The 24,001-nt window shown below is 37.1% G+C and overlaps 1 protein-coding gene across 7 annotated transcripts in view; it reads left to right on the forward strand.

Moving 5' to 3' along the window:
* The window catches only part of Gria3 (glutamate ionotropic receptor AMPA type subunit 3), a 350,275-nt gene that overhangs the window by 310,175 nt on the left and 16,099 nt on the right, over window positions 1–24,001 (forward strand). For 4 of the 7 annotated variants that reach the window (XM_060375315.1, XM_060375316.1, XM_060375314.1 and 1 more), the window contains one exon: window positions 14,541–14,788. In XM_060375315.1, the coding sequence (XP_060231298.1) occupies window positions 14,541–14,788 (248 nt within the window). Of the gene's footprint in view, window positions 1–14,540; window positions 14,789–15,339; window positions 15,455–24,001 lie in introns of all 7 variants that reach the window. The other 3 variants (XR_009588470.1, XM_060375317.1, XM_060375313.1) reach the window with 1 other exon arrangement.

Raw genomic sequence — 24,001 nt, forward strand, 5'->3', positions numbered from 1 at the left:
TAACTCTCACTTGCTAGATTTACAAAAAGGTTCTATGGGCTCTCATGCAGCATATTTGTGCCAGGACATGCATACGCCAGCAAATCAATTTTCCTGCAGCTTTCACAGTCAGTGTGTTTGCCAGACAAAGCCCCAGCCAGCCACTTTTTTTTTTATTAACCAGCATAGTGCCTTTAGAAATAATACTTACTGGAACATTTCTAAGACAGAAAGGAAAAAAATAGACTTAAATCTAAAGCCAACTATTTGTAGGAGAAGGTGGAATGTGAATATATTGAAATTGAACATTTAATGATCCCATTTGGCCTTATAAAGGTAGTTTTTTACCAAACATCTAGTCAGTCAACTTTGATTTAACCTGTGCCTCACTAGCACTGACAACACTAACAACACTGACAACCCTCACAGCCAGCCATCTGCATACCTGTCTCCAGGCGCCCCAATGTTATCTACCTTGCTCTCCAGTGTTAGTTTTCTTGTTGCTGAGACAAAATGCCTGCCAAAAAAAAAAACCTTAAGGGTTTATATTTTGCTAACGGTGCCAGGGGATGCACTCCATCATGGCAGAGCATTCATGGCAACAGGAACATGAGGCAACTGGATGCATGGCACCCACAATCAGGAAGCAGAGAGAGATGAGTGATGCTTCTCAGTCCATTTCTTCTTTTTTATTCAGTCCAGGACCCCAGCCCATGGAATGGAGCTGCCTACATTTAGGGCACATCTCCTCTCTTCAGTTAAACTTTTCTAGAAATATCCTCATAAATACAACAAAAGGTGTATTTCCATGGTGAATTGAAATTTCATCAAATTTACAATAAAAATTTATCATCAACCACTCTATGACATAGCTGTAGTCTACTTCTTTCTTGTTTTCTGGCAAAAATTCTTTACAAATCATACACATTGTTTCTCTGTTTCAGTGACAAACACCATGACAAAAAGCAACTTGGGGTTTTGAGATATGGCTCAGTGATTAGGAGCACTTGCTGATCTTTCAGAGGACCCAAGCTTGGTTCCCAGTACCCATGCAGGTAGCTCACAGCAGACTAGAACTTACTTCAGCTCCAGGGGTATCAGATGCCATTGGACTTCAAAGAACCTACACTGGTGAACATACCCATATACAGACATAAGCTCATATACTTAGGTTAAAAATAAATCTTATTTAGAAGGCAACTTGGTGAAGGAAGAATTTCTTTGGCTTATATACCCCAATCACAGTTCATGACTGAGGCAAGTCAGAGTAGGAACAAAGGCCGAAACCACGGAGTAAAGCTGCTTGTTGGCTTGATTCAAGTCTCACATTCAGCTACCTTTTTTATACCTCCCAGAACCACCTGACAAGGGATGATACCACCCACAATTGGCTGGAAATTTCTATATCAATCAGCAGGCAAGAAAATGCCACCTAGACATGCCTTGTCCACAAATCAGTCTGATGGAGTCCCAGGTAACTCCAATTTGTGTGAAGTTGACAAAAACTAGCCAACACAGTAGCCATGTAAGGATAATCTAATTTCTTAAGGATATACTATAGGGATTATTTTGTTTACTACCCTATCTCCTTTTCAAAGATAGCTATAAGAATCTTAGAGAAATTTAAATAACTTGCCCAAGTCAAGCAGTAGACATTATTTCTAATACTAGGATATAGAGTCTTATGATAAACTAGCAGGTTTATTTGAATTTGTGCCTTTTAGTTCAAGCATGTAACTTCAAAAATGAACCACTAGAGATGATTAAGGCTATAGAAAAACCACATCAAAACAGTGGGTCAATTGAATGTACACTATCCATTGGAGCTTGTTGGGGTCATCAGTAAAGGCAATGATTTCTCTTCTCTTTGAATCAAACTAGTATCAAATATTTCATGACTGTAATCAGAGTACATTTTATGCATATACAAAGCTGCAAAATAACAAAGCATCATTATAAGAGCAAACCAAAGAGAATAACAATTCAAAAATGAGTCAAGATGTAAACCTCAACCAAAATATTATTCAACTTCAATTAGTTAATTGGTGATTTTGGTCAATGTCATCATAGCAATTCCTCCGCTAAGTGGCTTGAAGTAATGGGATAGAAAAATTGAATTTAAATTCTCTCAGTTTCTATCTATCCTACCTTAAAATTATCTTTTTTTCTCTCTAAGCTGTAGATGCAGAGAGAAGGGAGAGAATCTGTACTTCATTGTAAAATAATCTAACTTTAAATTTCAAGTATTCATTTACATATTAAATTAACATTTACTGATGGTATGCTCTGTGACAGCCATTATTTTAAGCATTAAAAAATTGATATTTTCCCATTATGGTAAGTGAAACAAACAAACAATAAACAAATGCTGTAAATAGCATAAGCTGAGCCCCGCAAGTCAAATCTAGCTCTTCTGTGGCATTTAGTGCAATGGAAAAAAGTAGGTAAGTAAAAAAAAAAAAAAAAAAATGCTAGAAGTACAATTTTATCACAGCTGATTACAGAAGATTTTTTTAATTTTCATTTATTATATGTTACAGTTTATTCACTTTATGTCCCAGCTGTAGCCCCCTCCATCATCTCTTCTCAGTCCCATCCTCCCTCCCTCTTCTCCGCCTATGCTCCTCCCCTAGTCCACTAATAGGGGAGGTCCTCTTCCCCATCTTACTGACCCTAGCCTGTCAGGTCTCATCAGGATTGGCTGCATTGTCTTCCTCTGTGGCCTGGCAAGGCTGCATCCCCTAGGGGGAGGTGATCAAATACTCAGCCACTGAGTTCTCTGACAAGCAGAAGGTTTTTTGACACCTAACTGGAGTGGACAAGCAGGCTACTTTCAGGTAACTGGAATATTCTTAGTCTCACTTGGCAAAATAAGCCAAAGGTGTATTGAATCAGAATAGAAATCTGACTTTGCGTATCAACAAAGGACACTGAAGAGGTCACTGGAAATTTCAATAAATCTATCAGTTTAGAAAGGAGTCATCTGAAATAGCACTCCTTGAAGTAGAAAAGTAACTGTTGTGAACTGAAGAGGATAGTGTGAAAATATTAGGCATCGGCATTTTCAATGAGTTCTTGACAGTTGAGGGCAAAGCTCAGCATCAAAGCAAAAAGTGATGTCTAATTCCACTGAAGTTATCTAAGTGCCCAGCCCCCAAAATAACTCAGACATGGTCATAATCCACCAGTAGAAAGCCCAAAATAGAATCCAGCAGATGTTTCCTCCCCCTCCTCGCCCAATTGTTCTTACTAACACTCAGTCACAAGGCAGTCATTGATTGAAGCAAAGGGAAATTGAGAGACAGTACTTGTCTGAATGTTGGAAGGAAGGACAAAGAAATTGGGGTTTGGGTTATGCATTAGAAATGAAATCACTTCTGCTGTTCCTTGCTCCAAATCAAAATGGAAACTCTCTCCTTTGCTGGGAGGAAGTTGTAAAATTTTCCTACAGAGGAGTTGTAATGATTCTAAAAGCATGTCATTAGAAGTACTGACTTCTTTAAATCCTGGGGAAAAACAAACAAACAAACAAACAAACAAAAAAGACCATCAGATGTGTCTTCCACTTCAGCCTCTTTTATATAATGCAGTATCAACACTATGAGTCTATAGAAGGGTTGCAGTGAGTAATAATATTTTTATTATTTTTGGTTGGTTGGTTGGTTCAATTTTTGGTACAGGGTTTCTCTGTATATTGGCTGTTCTGGACTCACTTTGTAGATCAGGCTGGCCTCAAACTCACAGAGATTCACCTGCCTCTGCCTCTGCTTCTGAGAGTGCTGTGATTACATGTGTGTAGTCACCTCACCCCTATGAATAGTCTTTTTAATTTGAATTTGTTTTTTTAATTTATTCACACAGCTGAATATTCTTGAAATTAGCAGACCAGGACTAATTCCAAAGTTACTTCCAATTTCCAAAGTTTATAAAAGACATTTTAAAAAGTAAGTTGTTCTCTTTTTTCAAAGAGTAGATGGTGAGTGTTCAGGAAAGCAGTTGAGAGTTTTAGGGGAAAGACCTCTCTGAAGCTTTCAATTCATCGGACATGGGTAGCATCTCATCATTGTTCATTATTGTGTGATCTTGGGCAAGTTGTTCAATCAGCAGCAAATCTACAAATTTCCATACCTTTTAAGGTCGCATGATGCTTGGGATTTGCCTGAAAACAAGCATAGTTTTTCCAAAGCTTGTTTATGTGAAGTGAATTTACAGTGAATTTACACAGGCAAGTAAAATAGATAGGCTAATGTTTTTCCTAGAATTATTTGCTCTTACCCTCTCACTCTTGATCCTCCTTTACATAAAAGCAGAACTTACTGTTTCATCCCACTAATACTTATTGAACCCTACCAGGACCAGATGTTGTTCTTGGCTCTCAGGTTCCAGCAATCAATGAACAATAGCTGCTGGAGTTGCCTCAAAGCGGTGCATAATTGAGATGATGGTACATGTAAAATCACCTTGGCAACCAGAAAAGCGTAGGCCAATATAACATTTAAAGATACCCAATTTTCTCTTGCTTCCAGAGTGAAAAAATGGAAGGGCTTTCTGAACAAGGAAGGAAGATGTCTACAAGGTTGCATGACAGGCAAAACTCTTGCCACAACATTTTCCCCTTCATATACTTAAACCTACTAAAAAAATTTCTTTTATCTGAATCACAACTAAGGGATGTCTGGAGTTTGGTGTGGTGGTGGACACTCATAATACAAGTACTTGGCAAATAAAATAGGAGGATTGTAACAGACTACAGCTGGAAGACTGCTACCTAGTGAATTTCAGCCTGGGCCTTCTGTGAAAAAGATAAATAACAACAGTAACAAAAATGTTTTTGTGAAGGTGAGACTTCTATGTTACAGAACCTGACAACAGGCCTAGATACACTACTCACACCTTGCTGTATCTTTTACAGTCTCCTACCCTGCTCACCTCATTAGGACATACATTAACATTATTCTCTTCTAACCTTATCAGACCTTAAGAAATGCAAAGTGGGTGAGGCAAAGGAAAGGTTAGAGCTCTCCAGAGCAGCTGAAACATCAGCTTTCTTTCCTTCTAGCACCTTTCCTTGTAAGGGTCACTTATCCATATTCTGGTATTTTACCTGCAAGGTATCATTTGTTTGTAAATATTTGGAAGGACATGCATAGTACATGAATATAGTAAGTACCCTGGTCAGGCAATGTGAATCCCAAAGCCACCTTTTTGAATTTGTAACATCTATCAATACCACCTGAACCCTTATTAAAACCAGAAATTTCACAAGGGCTAAACAACACAAAAGGAAACTCATATGGTAGCTTACCATTTCAGTCTTAATTAAAGAAAGGTTCCATCTAAAGATGAAACTGACTAAGCTGTCAAATGATACCATAAAAGTTAGAGGAAGAAAAATGAGTCCTTTGGACTCTTATTTTACTTCACTTGCTGTTCTGTGCATGACAGACTAGCCCTAAAAAGAGCTTTTCATAATGTCAAGAATCTCACATTCCTTCAGGGGACATGAAACTCCCATTCAATAAAAATTTATCCCTTAGAAAACATAGAAGCCCCTTTCATATCAAAGAATTCATCTATAATGACTAAGGCTGCTGTCAGAAAAAGGGCGTGACCTGGGACTATGAAGGAAGGCTGATAATGATATAATGGAGGAGGTAGAACCTAAGCCCTCCAAAGTCAAATCTAGCTCTTATGTGTGGCATTTAGATCCTAGGCTAGTCTTGCACACAAAGCAATGTGGTTTGATAACAACAGTCAGCAATTAATAAATAAATAAAGCCAGTCTCCCTTGAGGCACACTGGGCACAAAGTGCTCAAACCCATTTTCTCTGACCTTTCCTTCATACTATGTTTTCAAACTATTCTTTCACATGTCTTAAGGCATAGAGAAGTTACAAAACTTAAACTACTCTCCTTAGAAAGAACATAATACTTTGTCCTCTGATAGCAAACTAATAGCATAAAATTGTATATTTTGCTTCTGTTGACAATGATTTATTGGTATGTTTAATTCATTCATTCAATTACTTCTAGATTATCCATATGAGGACACACGTCTGTTGAAGGGAAAAATTATATTCATGTCCACATCATGAGACATTATAGTTCTCTTTATGTTCATGACATTATATCAAACACATTCGTGGCCAACTCTGGTGACATAATTTAGGAGCAAACTTTGAAAAATTAAAAATATATCTGTAAGATTATGACCAGAAAAGGAGGATTAGGATTCATGTCAGACAGGTAACAAAAAGTGTCCTTCTAACTCCTGAACTCCATGACAGCTCAGTGTCCAAGAGGGTTCCCCAGTAATAGGAACAGGGATTGTCTCTGACATGAACTCATGGGCTGGCTCTTTGATCACCTCCACCTGAGGGGGGAGAAGCCTTATCAGTCCACAGAGGAAGACAATGAAGCCAGTCCTGATGAGACCTGATAGACTAGAGCCAGATAGAAGGGGAAGTGGACCTCCCCTATCATTGGACTGGGGGAGGGGCATAGGAGAAAAAGAGGGAGGGAGAGTGGGATTGGGAGGGAATGAGGGAGGGGGCTACAGCTGGAATACAAAGTAAATAAACTGTAATTAATAAAAATAAAATATTTTTTAATGTATAACCTACAAAAGAAGTAGTTAGCATGTAACTTTTTGATGGTAGACTGCAGACTACACAATATGTGGGAAAGAGAATGAATTTACTCTGAATAGGAGAAAGAGTTAGACCTCATAGATGGCCCTTCACTCCTCCACTTATTCCACAGACACACCCTGAGAAGTTGCTTAGTACATGCTAGGCATCGTAACCAGATACTGAGGTGGCAAAGATATGGCCGCTCTCAGAAGGGCTCTGGGAATCTCCTTTCCTATGCAAAAGAATCAGTGCTGACTAATATGGATGGATGGAAGAGAAGAAGTGCTTGATTCAAGAAGTCAGAAATAGGATAAGATAAGGGAAAAGAAATTTCTCTCAATTCGACCTTCTCTACTACAGAGAAACCTACCTCATAAAAACTAAGAAGTACCTCATCAGCACAGGCATTTGAACAGAGGAGACTTCATTGGATGGGAAGGTTGGAAGGTGCATCTGATCTCTGCTACTTTGTTTTTCTACTGACTCCAACCAGAGTTCTATTGACCAAGTAGATGTTTCAATTTAACATATAGGGAAAGTAAAAAAATAAAATAAAATAAAATAAAAACAGCAACAAAAAAAACATACTAAATAGGTTTCCTCAGGAACAGGGTCTTGGTTCATGTAGGTTCTAATGTACAATCCACAAACACACTACAAAACAAATTTTAAAGGGAAAAATTAGGCTGGTAAGATGGCTCAGTAAATAAAGGCATTTTCTTCCAAGCCTGATGACGTGAATGTAATCTCTAGTACCCAAATGGTGGAGAGAGAGAGAAAAACAATTTCTATGTTATTCTCTAGCCTCCAATGTCAATCATAGCAGGTTACGTGTGTGTGTGTGTGTGTGTGTGTGTGTGTGTGTGCACGTGTGTTTCCTCCACCAATAAAAGTATAAAAAAAATCAAAAGTCAAGTGATGATTTTTGTTAATAGCAGATCACAGATATTCTGCAGGAATATACCTAGAATATACATGTATATATATATTACATACATAATATATATTATATATAAATATATAATCATATATATGAAAGTATTGTAAATTTGCCTTAAATTTTAAATTACATTTTTTAGTGAGTGCTAATGTAATAATAACATATATTATTCTTTTGAGATTACAGTTCCATCATTTCCACCTTCTTTTCCTTCTGTCTAACCCTTCCTGTGCATCCATTCCTTGCTCTCTTTCATATTTCCCATGCTCTTACCATAACACAGTAGAGCCATGTTGTACTTTCTTATGTCTATGGAAGAATTCCTTTATTGCTGCAGCACTACTGGATTAGAGTAACTCAGAACAAATGTCACTATTACAAAGAGATGCAATGTCAGACTGGTGACCCAAGTGGCAAGTGAATCACTAGTCACTGGCATCCACATAACAAATTAGCATATCCCAAGATTCAAATTTTTATATGCACACACATACACAATTTACATCTTTGACCTTGATGCTTTATTGCATGCAAATACTTTGAAGCATGGTTGCAGAAGTCATTAATGCTAGAGCTCTACCTGATCTGCTGGTGTGGATTAATTAATCTTTTCGTTCTCCATTCAATGTATTTTTCTTTTGGATTTCCTTTGTTAATTACCTAGTAGTGCTGTCGTTTGGCCTTACTACATAAGTGATTCTATTTCCCACCCTTTCTTTTTGACACAATGTGGTGCTCTATGGAATTAAGGAAATGAATAGTGGCAGGTTGGGGAAAAAATGACTTTGTTATTACAGATCTTGGCATAATTTTTTTAATTGAAGTTCAGATGATTGAACTAGCTTTCTACCCCTTTTATTGCCTCTGGTATTTCAGTCAAATAAAAATAGTCTCTAAGAAAGAGAAAATTGTAATATTTATTTTTTCTTCCTTTTTTATCTGAATGTCATACTGTCAGTTAAATACTAGTTAGGAAGATAAATGCCTTGGCTTAATTTTCTCACTTATGAGCCATTTCTTCCTCCCACTTCTTAACCTTCTTCAAAAACTAGTCATCAACCATGACCCAATCATATCTGCCAACTCATTGACTTGATTTTATATCCATTAGGGTGTGCTATGTGTACATAACATACATTTAAAGTGCCCACTTCAACCACTGCCATTTATTCTCCTAGAAATGCATCATTACCCAAAGGAATAAATCTTTTAGTCTGTACCAGCAATCAAAGAACTCAACTAAATGATGAAGCAAATTAGTACAACCCACAGCCTGCTTGGATCAGAATCATGAATTTATTTACCTTTAGCTTATAAATGTACTATGATTGTAATGGCTGCTTTGCTAACAATGTATGGCACAAATTGAAACCTCCTCTTTCTTACTGCTCCTTGAAATCATATCTGATTGGGCCAAAAGGAAGACTACGAGAAAATCTATTTATACAAGAATATATGCCCATCATAGTGTAGTCTTCAATGACAACAAGGCGGAAGTTGTAAATAATAATATATTCACAGATTGAAGATTTATTTAACTATAAAATAGGTGTGTTTATTCTGATAAAACATAAGGAAATACAAGTTGATAATAAAAACCAAATTATGACAGTGGATTCCTTTGGACAGAAGGGAAAGGTATATGACTATGGAAGACAGAAAGGTCAGTTTCAAGTAATTGCATATGCTTGATTTCTTAAACTCTCTAGAAAGCACATGATCTTATTAAATTTTTACATATTCATGTATATCTGAATCATTTACTTTTTCTTTATTTGGGGGACAACAGGCCAGGAAATTTCTGTTAAACTCAATTACAATGTACTTCATGATAACACTTAGAAAGTGCTTTACCTATCAGTTGACGACGATAATGTGTGATATTTACATATATGTCTGTGAGTCAGATTTAAATCTTCAAAGACTGATTATTCAAAGATCATTAATGATGAAGTTACTTGTATGGGCAGATACCAAGTCAGATTAAGCACTATTTTTCTGACCTTGGACTCTTCAGCCTCCTACCTCAGTCTCTCCAGTGTTGGAATTACAGGTATGTGCTATCAACTCAGGCTGCTAAGTAGTATTTTAAATAGTTTTTCAAAGCAAAGTACATATCCTGGATTAGCAGGTTGATAGCTTTAGCCAAAGACAAGGTCCAATAATATTTAGACAAATTTGACTTGTGGTTACCATTTTTAGTTATCTTGATATCTTTTCTTATCCAAGACAGGGTTTTTCTGGGTATCCTAGAACTCATTCTGTAGACCAGACTAACAACAAACTCAGACATCCACCCATCCCCATCTCTGGAGTATTGCAATTAAAGGTGTGTGCCACCACCATCCAACTTCATCTTGATGTCTTTTGACATTAATGTGGTTGTCACCCTGACCAGGCTTAATCTTATTATTAAATAATCTTATCATTAGTGACTACAATGTGTGAAATGGTACTAACTGCCAACATGGCTAGCAAAATAAATAAGGCATAGACTTTGTCCTCAAAAAAAAAAAATCCTTAAATAACAAGAGGAAAGACAGACATGTAGCCAACTCTCAACATAATCTAGCAAGCCCTGCAGCAAAAGACTGAGCAACAGTCAAAAAGGTACTTCTGTGGGAACAGAAAAGATATTATCAGAAGACATAGCACTTGTTCTGGATCTTACAGAAATAATAAGGTAATTCAGGCAGAAGCAAAAACAGTATCAAAGACCTAAGACATGAAACTATGTGGATGATTTCAATGAATACTATGCAGTCCAATGTGGCTAGATCTGAGCAGAGTATAGCAATGACCATAAGTACCCATGGATATCAGACATAAGACTTAAAATTTTGTTCTATAGATTTTAAGAAAATTTCAGAGGATTATGAGGAAGGTTGTAATAAGATTAGTTTGGACTTCAGAAAGATCAGTTGAATAGAGAAATTAAGCAAGAAGATCTGTGAGAAGACAACAGAGTCAAGACCAGAACAAAAAAGATTGACGGCTTGCTGCAATGACAATGGAAAGATGAAAAGACAAGTTGCACAGCATTTCTTCATAGAAATGGTGAAGGAGAGAGGGAAAAGTAAGAGGACACTTTCCAGTTTAGGTGTTCAGTAGTTGAATGGTAGCAAGAGCCAGGCTTTTTAATAAAATGTTTTATAAGGAGTTATCTTTAGGCCTATCAGTCGGAGATGTCTATCAGAAAGGCTTTCTTTCTGTTCCCTTAAAGCAACTATGGAACCTAAACCTCTTGATTCTTCTTCCATTGATCCTACCTTAGCCTTGTCCATCTCCATCTGTACACTGAACTCTTAGAATACCCTTCAAAGTAATGTCCTTGCTTCTAATCTGGCCAACCTTCTAGCCCATTCTCTAAAAAGCAGTCAAAGTAGTCATTTTAAAATTAGTACTGGAAGAAGACCTTGGAACTCATTGGCACAGGAGACAACTTCCTGAACAGAATGCCAACAGCACAGGCTCTTAGAGCAACAATTGATAAATGGGACCTCATGAAACTGAAAAGCTTCTGTAAAGCAAAAGACATTGTCATCAGAACAAAACGACAGCCTACACACTGGGAAAGGATCTTCACCAACCCTATATCTGACAGAGGGCTGATATAGAGAATATATAAAGAACTAAAGAAATTAAAAAGCAATAAATCAAGCAATCCAATTAAAAAATGGGGTACAGAGCTAAACAGAGACTTCTCTGTAGAGGAATATAGAATGGCAAAGAAACACCTAAAGAGATGCTCAACTTCCTTAGCCATCAGAGAGATGCATAGCAAAACGACTCTGAGATTTCATCTTACACCCTTCAGAATGGCAAAGGTTAAAAACGCAAGTGACGACACATGCTGGAGAGGTTGTGGAGAATTGGGAACCCTCCTCCATTGCTGTTGGGAATGTAAACTTGTACAACCACTTTGCAAATCAATCTGGCACTTTCTCAGACAATTAGGAATAGTGTTTCCTCAAATGCAGCTGTACCACTCCTAGGCATATATCCAAAAGATGCTCAAGTACACAACAAGGACATTTGCTCAACAATGTTTGTAGCAGCTTTATTCTTAATAGCCAAAACCTGGAAACAACCCAGATGTCTTTCAGTTGAGGGATGGATACAGAAATTGTGGTACTTTTACACAATGGAATACTACTCAGCAATTAAAAACAAGGAAATCATGAAATTTGCAGGCAAATGGTAGGATCTAGAAAAGATCATTCTGAGTGAGGTATCCCAGGAGCAGAAAGACACACATGGTATATACTCACTTATATAGTCCTATAAGATAGGATAAACATACTAAAATATGTGCACCTAAAGCAGATAAACAAGAAAGAGGACCTGGGGTAAGATGATTAATCTTCACTTAGAAAGACAAATGGGATGGACATTGGATGTAGGAGCAAAACAAGTAATAGGACAAGAGCCTACCACAGAGGGCCTCTGAAGGACTCTACCTAGCAGTGTATCAAAGCAGATGCTGAGAATCATAACCAATCCCTCAGTAGAGTGCAGGGAATCATATGTAAAAAGGGGAGTTAATATGACCTGGAGAGGACAGGAGCTCCACAATATATCAGGGTACTGGGGTCCTCTATGAGACTGTTTCTCCAACCAAAGATCATGTATGGATATAACCTAGAACCTCTACTCGGATGTAGCCCATGGTAGCTCAGTATCCATGTGGGTTTCCCTAGCAAGGGCAACAGGAACTATTGCTGACATGAACTCAATGACTGTCTCCTTTACCTTCTCCCGTCCCCCGAGGGAGGAAGAGCCTTGCTAAGCCACAGAGGAGGATATTGTAGCCAGTCCTGAAGATACCTGATAAGCTAAGGTCAGATGGAAGGGGAGGAGGACCTCCCTTAGCAGTGGACTTGGAAAGGGGCAGGGAAGAGATGAGAGAGGGAGGGTGGGATTGGGAAGGAACGAGGGAGGGGGCTACTGCTGGGATACAAAGTAAATAACCTGTGATTAATATTAAACAATAAAAATTAATATAAAAAATTAGTACTGGATGTTATGCACACACGCACACACACACACACACACACACACACACACCTCCTCAAAATCTTCCACCAATTTCTGATACCATGTAGAATAAATTCAAACTGTTTAATTATGACCTACAAGTTCTGACCTGATTATCTTTCTAAATTCATTTTCTCCCATTTTTGCTTTTTGGTCATTCAGCTTTAGCCATCCTGGCTTCTTCTTTTTTTTTTTTTTTTTTTTTTGTACTTTATACAATGCAAACCTGTTTCTCTCTCAGCATACAGTTTCAGTGACTCCATGAGGGTCTTTGTGAGTAGCTTAATTGCCATAAGCATAAGGCTTAATTTTCATGGAGGCAGCTCTGGGAATTCCAGGATCCACTTGCATAAGTCTCAAAAAAATCCCAATGTTAGGGGGATATAACAGGAACTGGAGAATATATTATACTCATATTTCATGTATAAGATGCTCTTAATAAAAGAAAATAATTGAAAAGTTGCAATGTGGGTGCCAAAAGTCCAAAAATGAGCAACTGAACAACTTTTCAAACAAGCCAGGATGGGTGCCAGGAAATCTCACAGTAGGACACTATCTCAGTTCTCATTAAATGACTTCTTATAGCTTCTAGAGTTTTCATTCCTAAGGATCTAGCTACCAATTCAATTGGAAGTTCTGGGGTCATTGTGTTCATTCTTCCTTTATATTCTCTAAAGAGAAACACATGGAACTACAAACATATTTGCTATACATTCTAAGCACCATCTAAACTTTAAAGAACTTTAACAGGATTAAATTGAAACTGAAAAAATAAAGACAAAGGTGATTTGGAGTGATAGGGAAAAAAAAGTTTTTGTGAAGCTTCCACTAAAATGGAAAGAACACTCACTATTCATCCTGTTATATACACCACAACTCCAATAGGTGCTCAATAAATATTTGTTGGAAGAGTAGATGCATGGCTAAATACACTAATGCAACTTCAAATCCCATTATTCAAAAATAATGCTCCAATGACAGAAAGCAAACATTTTGTTTATTCTGCTGTGGTCATACTTCAGTAGTGCCCGGTTTATTTCTAAACACTTCAATTTAAAAGAGACATCACAAATTCAAATTAGCTTACAGCTGAAAGAGCAAAGTTCTGAGAGTTTTGTAAACAGTAACAGCCAATAGAATTCAGCATAGTGAAATCAGGAAGGGACATAATAAAACCCATGCAATATTTGAAGGACCACCCTGAGGAACAGCATTGCAGAATTATTTTACATAGCTCTAGCAGGTGGTGCAAAGGAAAGAAAGTCTAGGAAAAAAAAAATCAAAAGATCAGCTCAGCATTGTTTGTTTGTTTGGGGTTTTTTTTGTTTTTTGTTTGTTTGTTTGTTTTTACCACAACTGACCTCCCATCTAATCACTGATTTCAGGCAAATGCAGGATAAATACATAGCAGGATATTGTGGTGGGGGTCTTTATCAAGCAGAAAACTTAAATAAGAAAGTGCTTTCCAAATCCATATTATAACCAGTTAGTAAGGCCAGGAAACTAAATCATGTGGCCATGACTACAATTTTTAAGTGAATTTGAAAATAGCAGAAAGCATCACAACTAGCAAGGATATGGACAATTTGGAGAAATCTGCTTTAAAAAATATGTTGACAGATGTCTGAAAGTGTTTGGACAGTGATAGTGTAGCATGGCTTCGATACTGCAGATTGTAATAAAAATTGTTTGGGGGCTGGTTAAGAGCAGATGCTGTTCTTCCAAGAGACCAGCGTTTGGTTAAGTCATTGAGCTTACAACTGCCTGCAATTCCATCTCTAAGCGATCTGATATCTATCCTCTTCCAGTGTTTTTGGTTACCTGCACACACACACAGTCACACACAAATAAAGCTTAAAATTTAAAAACAATTATGTTTGAAAACTACTTTGCAAATGTCCCTTGAGATGTCATATCTGGCCATCCAAAGAATTCTTATCTTTTTGTCACAGAGATCCAAAATTGCTGTGTATGAGAAAATGTGGTCTTACATGAAATCGGCAGAGCCATCTGTGTTTACCAAAACAACAGCTGATGGGGTAGCTCGAGTTCGGAAGTCCAAGGGAAAGTTCGCCTTCCTGCTGGAGTCAACCATGAATGAGTACATTGAGCAGAGAAAGCCATGCGATACGATGAAAGTTGGTGGAAATCTGGATTCCAAAGGCTATGGTGTGGCAACCCCTAAAGGCTCAGCATTAAGGTGGGTGGAATAATATAACAATATCCGTGTTGTTATAGTATTCCACCTACCCTGATGCATTTTGTTGTCATTTTCTTTCTTGTGGATTTTGAGGTAACTTAAAAGTTTAAAATCTACAATATTCCATCGAGTTAAATAAGACGGTAAATTACGGTTTCATCTATTTAATGCATCCATTTTTTTTAATGTTCTCTCTCTGTGTTGTCCTCTCTGACTGTTTGTTGCTGCTTTAATTTTACAGTTCAACGGCTTTTTCAATTTAAATGGTCAAAGCCAAGTTATGGTGACGAATGTTAATTGCATGGATGTGGTGTTCTTGTTACTTTTTTTCTCAAAGACAATTTCCCCATCCCGCACACTTCAGTTTTGAGCAAATGTTATCCTCCATGCCACCTTCCAATATTTAACCCTGTATTTGCTGTACAGACATTTTTATAGCTCCACGTTCTGTGAAATTTAGCCAATTTGTCCTCTTGTGCTCCTTTTTTATACGTTAACGATTTCCTAAGCATTTGTGCATTTTCTTACAAGTTATGTTTTATCGTTTCAAGAAATGCTGTTAACCTGGCAGTATTAAAACTGAATGAGCAAGGCCTCTTGGACAAATTGAAAAACAAATGGTGGTACGACAAAGGAGAGTGCGGCAGCGGGGGCGGTGACTCCAAGGTCAGCCTCAATGTCACCACAACCGGGTACCCTTAGTGACGAGTAATCGGCAAGACTGTTATCTTATTATTGAGGAGAGAGCACGAGACACACACAGAAAGTAGAATGACCAGGTTAATCCTCTGCCTGGCAGCTTTGGGAACCAGAAAGACTTTAGAGCACTGCCCATATTTTTGATCTAACTTGGGTCCCTTCTTTAACTCCCAGACAGAGGCTTCCTGTCCATACCTCTTTCCTTCCCCCACATGCCAGACTGGTTTCCATATGAAGGCCATTACACGGGTTTCAGTGCCCTAGGCTTCAAAAGCTGAGGGGTATCCTGTGAGATTCACCATCTGCCTCTATTGAAATGTGTAAGAAATCAGATGACAAGATATAATTTATTTGATTCTATTTTTCTAGGATGTGATGCTTGCTCATAGAAGTTGCTTGAGTGAGTCAGGTGACTTCTATTACTTGTATGAGTGATGAAATGTTCTTCACTGTGTGTGATGACTGATTTAAGTAGGCCCCACTTAACTTGAAAAGCAAAGAGAAAGATAAATTTCAAGTTAAATGGGGTCTTTCTTTAATAGGTCACCCCATACAGAGACTTTGCAAAAGTGTTTTTATGTATTTAAATGCTTGCGTCGCCTGTGATATTACTTGTGTGTGAATTCCTGATTTGGCTTCTTTTTAGCCATGTTTTTGGTTCAGGTAGGTCTAATTGTTATCCAGGTTATCATCATGAGAAAACACATCTTACTTGCCATTCCTTTGGTTCCAAATATTCTTCAGGGCTAGAATGAATAAGTAGCCATCACCCAAGCAACAGGAAATAGGGGCTTTCTCAGAAACCAAGACAACAAGTCATGGAAAGACACTTTGGGTAAGTACAGGAGAAGACCTGAAAACAGAATTCTCCATGGCCCAAGGCGCATGATAATGATACTGAAACATGTGAGATCAACTCTTGCACAACCAAGATACCATGGACATTATAAGGTGGAGAACAGTGTTTCCCAACCACAGAGCAATAGAGAGGCAAGCCAAAACGTTTTAACTTCAGAGACAATGCTTATAATTCTGCTCCTCTCTTTCCCTTTCCATCCCTCAGGATCCTGGCAGAATAGCTAGTTAGCCAGTCTACAGTATAATGTGGGTTTGGAAACACTGATCCAGAGCACTTTGAAAGAAACATATTTAAAGAAAAAAACCCTCTATGTACAATCTTACTGGGCATTGCCAAGGCCTTTTATTGTAAAACCTTGATTAACAAGAATACACCGAATGAGTGGCAAGAATTGTCAGTCCCCATTCCAAACTTCACATTGATGAGAAACATTAATGATATTCAAAATGAGAAGACCTCAAGAAATAGAGTTTTTGTCAAGTGATAAACTGTGGCTAGATCACATTCAGCTCTTGCTCCTATTACGTCTCGACATCTGAATTGACCCTCAAACATTAGAGGCTTCTTCCCTGAGGCATGAGAGTGGATAAAAGCATTTCAAGGCAGCATATCCATACCCAAGAATGAAACAAAGTGAGTATTCTTATTAACAATCCCATCCATCTCTATGGATTCCAATTAATCAAGGTTTTACTGTGTGCCAAAAAGCAGTGACTTTCTTTCTTGCCAGTGTAAACTGATGATGCTGACAATTTAGCCAATCTTTTGCTTCATTTGATTTTTACAGTGGCTACCCAGATACCCAAAGTATTCAGCACCTTCTTCCCAACAGTTTTCTCATGTTATTAGCAGGCCACAGAGAATCTAATTCTATTATTCAAGTGAGTTACAGAATGAAAATGGAGCTGGATTGGACGTGTTGTTCTCATGAACTCATCATTCAAAGGAGCCATGGACTGAATCAAGATGACTCTAAATAATCCACACAGTGCCCAGAACTGCCCAGAATTTTAAACTAACCAGGGGCTTGATGTTTTACATGGATACAAAGATGCACAGATACACACACCAAAACAAAACCTGTACATATTTGACTCACTTTTACTTTTTATGAAATGTTTTGGTATCATGAAGACCCTAAAGTATTAAACTAGCTCTTTGCTAATTATAACCAGCAATCAAACTCTTTGTTCCCTTTCTTAGTATTGCCCCTGATTTTTATCTAGTAATTTTATTGGCAACTTCCAATTCCCAGACTTTCTGAAATTTGGCATGCAAATAGAAAACATTTCAGTAGATCTTAATTGTTTCAAATTTCTTTGACTACAGTGTTACCTGCCGGGCAACTTTCAAATTACTTTTCTTGGTCATCCCTTCATTTTACCTTTTGAAATAAGTCAACTCCATTCTCAGCTATGGATAATAGTATGATCAGTGCTGCATAGCCAATGACTGCTTATTCTGCCTATGAATTACCAAGGAGCCTGCCTTTATCATCTTCCTTCTTGCCACCTGCTGTTTTCTGAGAGTGAGCACAAGAAGGAGCATGAAACTAACTTGACTGACTGTTTCACCACTTCTTTGTGGCTAACATCTAACCAAAGTCCATGGAGAATATAGAAATGCACTGAAACCTCATTAACATGGAGTACTTTGATTAATAACGTGGGATATACTAGACAAGATCCAGTCTAAAAATTAAATTTATATTATTATTGATATGGACAAGAGATGTGTTGAGCAAATGAATAGTTTAGAATAAACTCAGTTGAATTTTTCCTTGAGAGAACAAAACTTTTTTTCAAATGTTGGAAGCAATCATCAAATATAATCATATTAATTACATAAATCTATCTACTAAGAGAGTTCTTATGAAGACCTGCAATAATGCAATATTTTATAGCCAGTCTGAACTGCAAGATAGAACTAAAGTAAGAAAATGTCATACTTCAGATTTATTTTGAAATTCAGGATTTGCTTCACTCATTCAGACAATCCTTTTTATGTACAGCTCAAATCAAAGAAGTTTTACCCTATTAGTAAAATGGCTTGAAAAGTACAGTTCTTTATTGACTCTTGTCCCCAGTTAACATGACAAAATGACCACTGAATGTACCATCATTTTGCAAAAAAAAGAAAAAAAAAGAAAAAAAAGTGAGATTTAGAGATAGTGGTGACTTTGAGAAGGTCACACAGCCAATGCCATCACACATCTCTTCTGACTTTCAGGCTCACCTCTTTAGAAAATGTTGCAGAGAGCAAGTGATTGCAGCTACCCACCCAATGAATGATGTGACTCTGATTGCATGTGATATGTTTCTATAAGAATCAGGATTATTCTCAATCACCTTGGTTACTAGGCAAATGGCATATATAAGCCATTCTAGCCCCCAGTACTGGTTACTAAAAATGACAATAATCACAAAACCTGACATTTATAAGTGCTTCCACTATTTCAAAAACACTTTTACACCTATTATCTCTGAAACCAGGAAAGGGGAAAAATACCTGTATTACTTATCTTTCTGTCTTGCTCTTACAACCTTTGAATTATGATAAATGAATAATTATGCTAAATTGTTGACTTTTCCCTCTCCAACATGAGACAGCATGAATACTGAACATTTCTACAAAAGCTACTATGCTATGGAGAGAACAGCAACTTTTCATGTTGCTGAAAATGAGTACAATCTTAAACTAATGCAATAGATACTCTTTCATTTTCTGAATACAAGGAATAAAGAACAAGGTAATTAACTAGAGTAATCCCTGAATGAGGCCTATAAGATAGAATCAAAACACTGCTTGCCTCTACCAATTTCTGAGATCTGGGCTAATAAATCCTGGACAAATTATATCTGATCTGCCCTTGAAGGTCTATAAATATACAGAGATATCATGGAAAGAAAGACTATGGCTTAGGAATTTTCAACAGATAAATCATCCAGTTGTGTTAGTGCTTTATTATAATACATACGAAAATGCACTAATTAAGAGGTTGTAGGGTGTTCCAACTATAAACCCAGATCACCAGAGATTTGTGAGACAGCCAATGAAAGTCTGTTATGGTAAAACATAGCAGATAGGAATTTTACAGAGTTCCCATATATGGGCATCAACCTTCTTCCACAGCTTTCTCTCAGTCATCTCACATTTTAAAATTCTAGTTCCTTCCTCTGCCCACATAATTTTATTCGTAATCTTGAGTAAATGATACCAGTTCAGCTTTTCTACATATCTTTTCCTTAGTAGAGCAAAGAATGTCAGTTAAACAAGCTATTTGTAGCTATAGTGATAAGATATTACAAAACCTATCCCATCTCAGCCTAAATTTATATCAATTGATTTAAATAGACCTTCAGTATCTATACTTCTAAAGTTGAAAGATGGCACACATTGCATGCCTTTGAGAACAATGAAACAGAATGTTTAAATGGGACCATTCTGAACTTGACTGCAGTAAAAATTGTGCCAAATGTGTGTACCTTCACTTGTAAGGCATATAGGGAAATAAGAAATGGTGGCTATGCAGGTAAGTCACCATTATTTAAGTAAATTATAGGATGATAATTATGGTGTAGGGTATCAATAAAAATACAGTTGAAATTTCAGTACATAAGAACTATAAAAATTTGACAAATGTGTGTCACACACATTGAGAAAAATAATGGAATTTATTTTAATAGATTAAAAAACTCTCCCAAATTAAAATTATTTGTATCTACTTTCATCTGTGAGCTTTTAGAGGAATTTCAAGTTTGTTCTCTTAAGAAATTCAACAATTTGCTTTTTCTTCCATATCTCTAGCAGTCTTTTTTTTTCAAACCCTATACATTTGCTTAGCAAGTCTTCCATTAAGAGACAGTAAAACTGGCACTTTGAGATAGCCAGTTTCCAAATTCCCTCAGATCCATAGTTGGTGGTATCTAGATGAATGAGACTATAACTGTTTTTCCCACATGTATAAATGAGCTCTACGGTTTTGTATGTATTTCTTCTCCTGTGTATGTCTACAATTTTCCTCTCCTATGCCACCATCTCTTAATCACTTCTCTTCCACACCCAGAATTCTTTGACAATCTTGGGCCTTAGGGAATGGATATGAATCTGCATCTGCCTTTATCTGCAACAAAAATGGATCTTTTACTGGCAGGAGCCATTCCTAAAGGTTGACATTTTGGATGCCCAGGGTTAAGATGGATCCCAATGACACTTTATTGACACGGTTATGTGTGTAGGCAAGAACCATTACAGAACAATGACACTTCCTGGGTCTTAGCAGAAGTTCCTGTGAATCCCCAAGACTGGTTTGGGATCAAGGAGTAGGGTGAGTATGTTATACTCTTCATTGGTTTGCATGTTTCTGTGCTGGTACTGCCTCCTGGAAATATGAAGAACCTGATCATTTTCTTTCCTGGTAGTGACTGAATTTGCTCCTTGAACTTATTCAGGTCTTCCTCCCAAGAGCAAATCCTCACTTTCTTTCAAATGGCTGCTTCAAGCAAGGGACCAATTGTCTTAAGAACTGAACCAGTCCAGTACTGCCAAAACCAATGATTTTGCAAATGATGCTAAAAACGAAATTCTACCATAAGGGAAAAAATATAAACCACAAAGAAAATACCATTTAATTATCTCATTTTTTGACTTTAAAAACAACTGACTGTGTGGCCTTAACTTAATTTCTATGATTAGGGCATGATTGATTGTATATATTGGTATCCTGATAATATGAATATGTTTCTTATTGACCAACAAACCCAAAATATCCAACACCAGAGCTACAGAAAGAAAGAACAGCAGGAGTGAAAAGCAAGAAGGTAAGAATGATGTTACACAGTTGCCAAGAGGAAGGACACTGTTGCCATGGCAAAGATTGAAATGATGCATATCTGTGCCCTTTATTTCCTTTGAACAAATCACAGGGTTTTATTTCATTTGAAGAGATTGTAGAACCACATTGTCTGAAAGGTAGGACAGCCATGGAAAAGAAATATGAAAGATTTGATGCACCTAAATTGTTTTTGTTTAAGTTGGGAGGTGGGGTTGGTGGAACAGGGGGTTATTTTATGGAGAACAGTTAAAATCCATTCTCTTTTGACATTTTTTTTTTAGAGAGCGGTATAGCATTTGGCCCTTGGCACATGAGGCTGGTATCCATTAGTCTGAGGTGGCAAAAAATGTGGTCTAAGTATTGGATTTACATTTTTATTTATTTTATTTACCACTTAAATGCTTCTCAAATATAGATCTAAAGCAACAGCATACTGTATTTTAGTATATACATATTATATGTGTGTATATAAACATATATCTAGTGTCTATATGCAAATCTATATACACAGAGACTCATAGTAAAACTGCTAGTTTTTTCTGTCTAGCATCACCATTAGGAATGCAGGAATGATGTGTGACTGCTAGAATGTGTGCAGGAAGAGATTGGAAGGTACCTTTGGTTTGACAATCTATATCAAGTCTGTAGGTCAGATATATAGCCACTACCTATTTCATCTATATTTGGATAAAGCTAAGATTATTTGTAGCCTGAAGACTTCCATGTTTTCAGAAATGCTCATCATTTGAGTTTCTGGTTTTTCTTGATACTGCTGGAATAAACTAAAAAACACATTTATACATGATAAACACCAATCAAATTTAATATCTTGAACTTCTAATGTATGTCAAAATGTAATTTTGTAAGCTTACTTGGACAACAAGTGGGAGTCACATTTACAATGGAATTTTTCACTGAAACATTATTTCTTCACCTTAGTATCTTCCCTGAATCCCTTCTCTCTGTTGGGAACAAATTGAGTAAGAAATCTTTGCAGATACAGAAAGTTATGTGAAAGAGTCCATAGCTGTTAATTGTTTTGCATTAATTGTTTTAGAGAAGTAAACCAGACAGAGGTCTAGTCTTTGACAGAAATTCATCAGGGAAATCTGTGATCTGTAGAATTAAAGGTTCTTTTGTTTTGAATATAAGAAGTTATCATACAGGAACACCACTGGGTTCAACTCCGTATTTCAAGTTTACTTCTGAGGCTGCTGTGCAAGTACAGATGATCATCAACACATTTCAGTCATTAGCATTGTTAGGCCTTTAGAAAAATGACTCACAGCTTTCAACTCCTAATGTTATACGCATACATTATTGAATTTGCTCTTTGCACTTACATTAAATTATGATCCCATTAGCAAGGAGTTAAATAGGTTTTAGCTACATTTGTGAAGTACATGGTTATAAATACTCTCTCAGAGGGGCCTTCTAACAGCTAAGCACTGCATAACTCTGCAAATCATTGGCACTTCATCTGTGAAAATGAGGGTCACTTGGACAGTCAGAGTCTAGCAATGCCAACAGTCAAAGAAGATGGAGGCAATTCTCAGTGATTCAAAGGCAGAAAGTTTAAAATAGCATAAATCCTTATTCTCCTACAATACTACATTCAGAAACTCTGCAAAAAAATGAGTAGAGAGAATACATCCTGACAGTAGCCCCCTCCCCCATCATTTTCTGATCCCACCCTTCCTCCCTTTTACCCCCTATTCTCCTCCTGGTAGGGGAGAAGGGCTCTCCTTTTCTGAGATAATATTTTTAATACTCCAGACACTTGTACACTTTAGGTCATGTTTTGAACATTTACAGCCTCCAATCTCTGGTGCGTACACAAGTAAATCCCTTCACTACACATATCTCAAGTTAACTAATAAAAAAGAATACAAAAGGCCACATGGTAAATCCTATTGCTTGGCAAGGATTCTTCTCTCTTTCTTGACCATCACTTGGCTCCAACAAAGCTGTTCAATGATATCTGTGCCTGCCTGCACATACTTCTTATGCATTGTGATACTATGGCTTCTTAAAGAGAAGCTGGAAGGAGATACTGCGTGACCAATCAGCATGACTACCTGAAGTATTTACAACTTTAAAATGGCCAGGAAAATGGAGAATAACTTTCTCTCTCCACTGAGCTGATGATATTCCAGAAGGGCTGTTCAAAAAGGTACCAAAAAGCAAGAATAAGTACCTAAAAATGAATGCTTGGATACAGAAGGAGCTGGCAGAAATTTTTCCAGCATAATTTGTGGTCATTTCCATTTTAATCACCTAGCTATTGTGTTGTCAGAGTGGGTTTCTAATTACATTTGTAAACTCACCATCCTTGTTCATATATTTTGCTTTGGGTGACCTTTTCTTTCTCTACAGCCAACATATTGACACATGTATCTATCCTTAAGGGTGTCACTGAAGTCCATTTGCTCTTTCTGTATCCCTGTTCAGAAGCAGAAAGTGAATTCTTTTAGAACAGAGTATATCATCCAGACCCTCAGATGGGTAAATCATAGTACACTATAGCATGGGTTTCTATATTTCCAAGATCAGAGTCACATCTGATATTTAAACTGCTCTCTCTCTCTAGGGTTACCAGATTACCTGGGGTACCAACTTGGTAATGAACCTGCTAGAGTCAAATTCTATTCATTTCCTCTATAGGGATGCTCAGCATCCCCACATAACTCCATTGAACACAACATGGCTACAAGCTGTTTCATTTATTATTCTAAGTACTTAAAGAAATCAAAACATTAAAAATGGCAGTTTTTCAATAAAAGGCTTATTTAGTTCGATTTTTTTTACAATAGTCTTCATT

The sequence above is a fragment of the Meriones unguiculatus genome, chromosome X (genome assembly GCF_030254825.1).
Source record: "Meriones unguiculatus strain TT.TT164.6M chromosome X, Bangor_MerUng_6.1, whole genome shotgun sequence".
Taxonomy (NCBI): Eukaryota; Metazoa; Chordata; class Mammalia; order Rodentia; family Muridae; genus Meriones; species Meriones unguiculatus.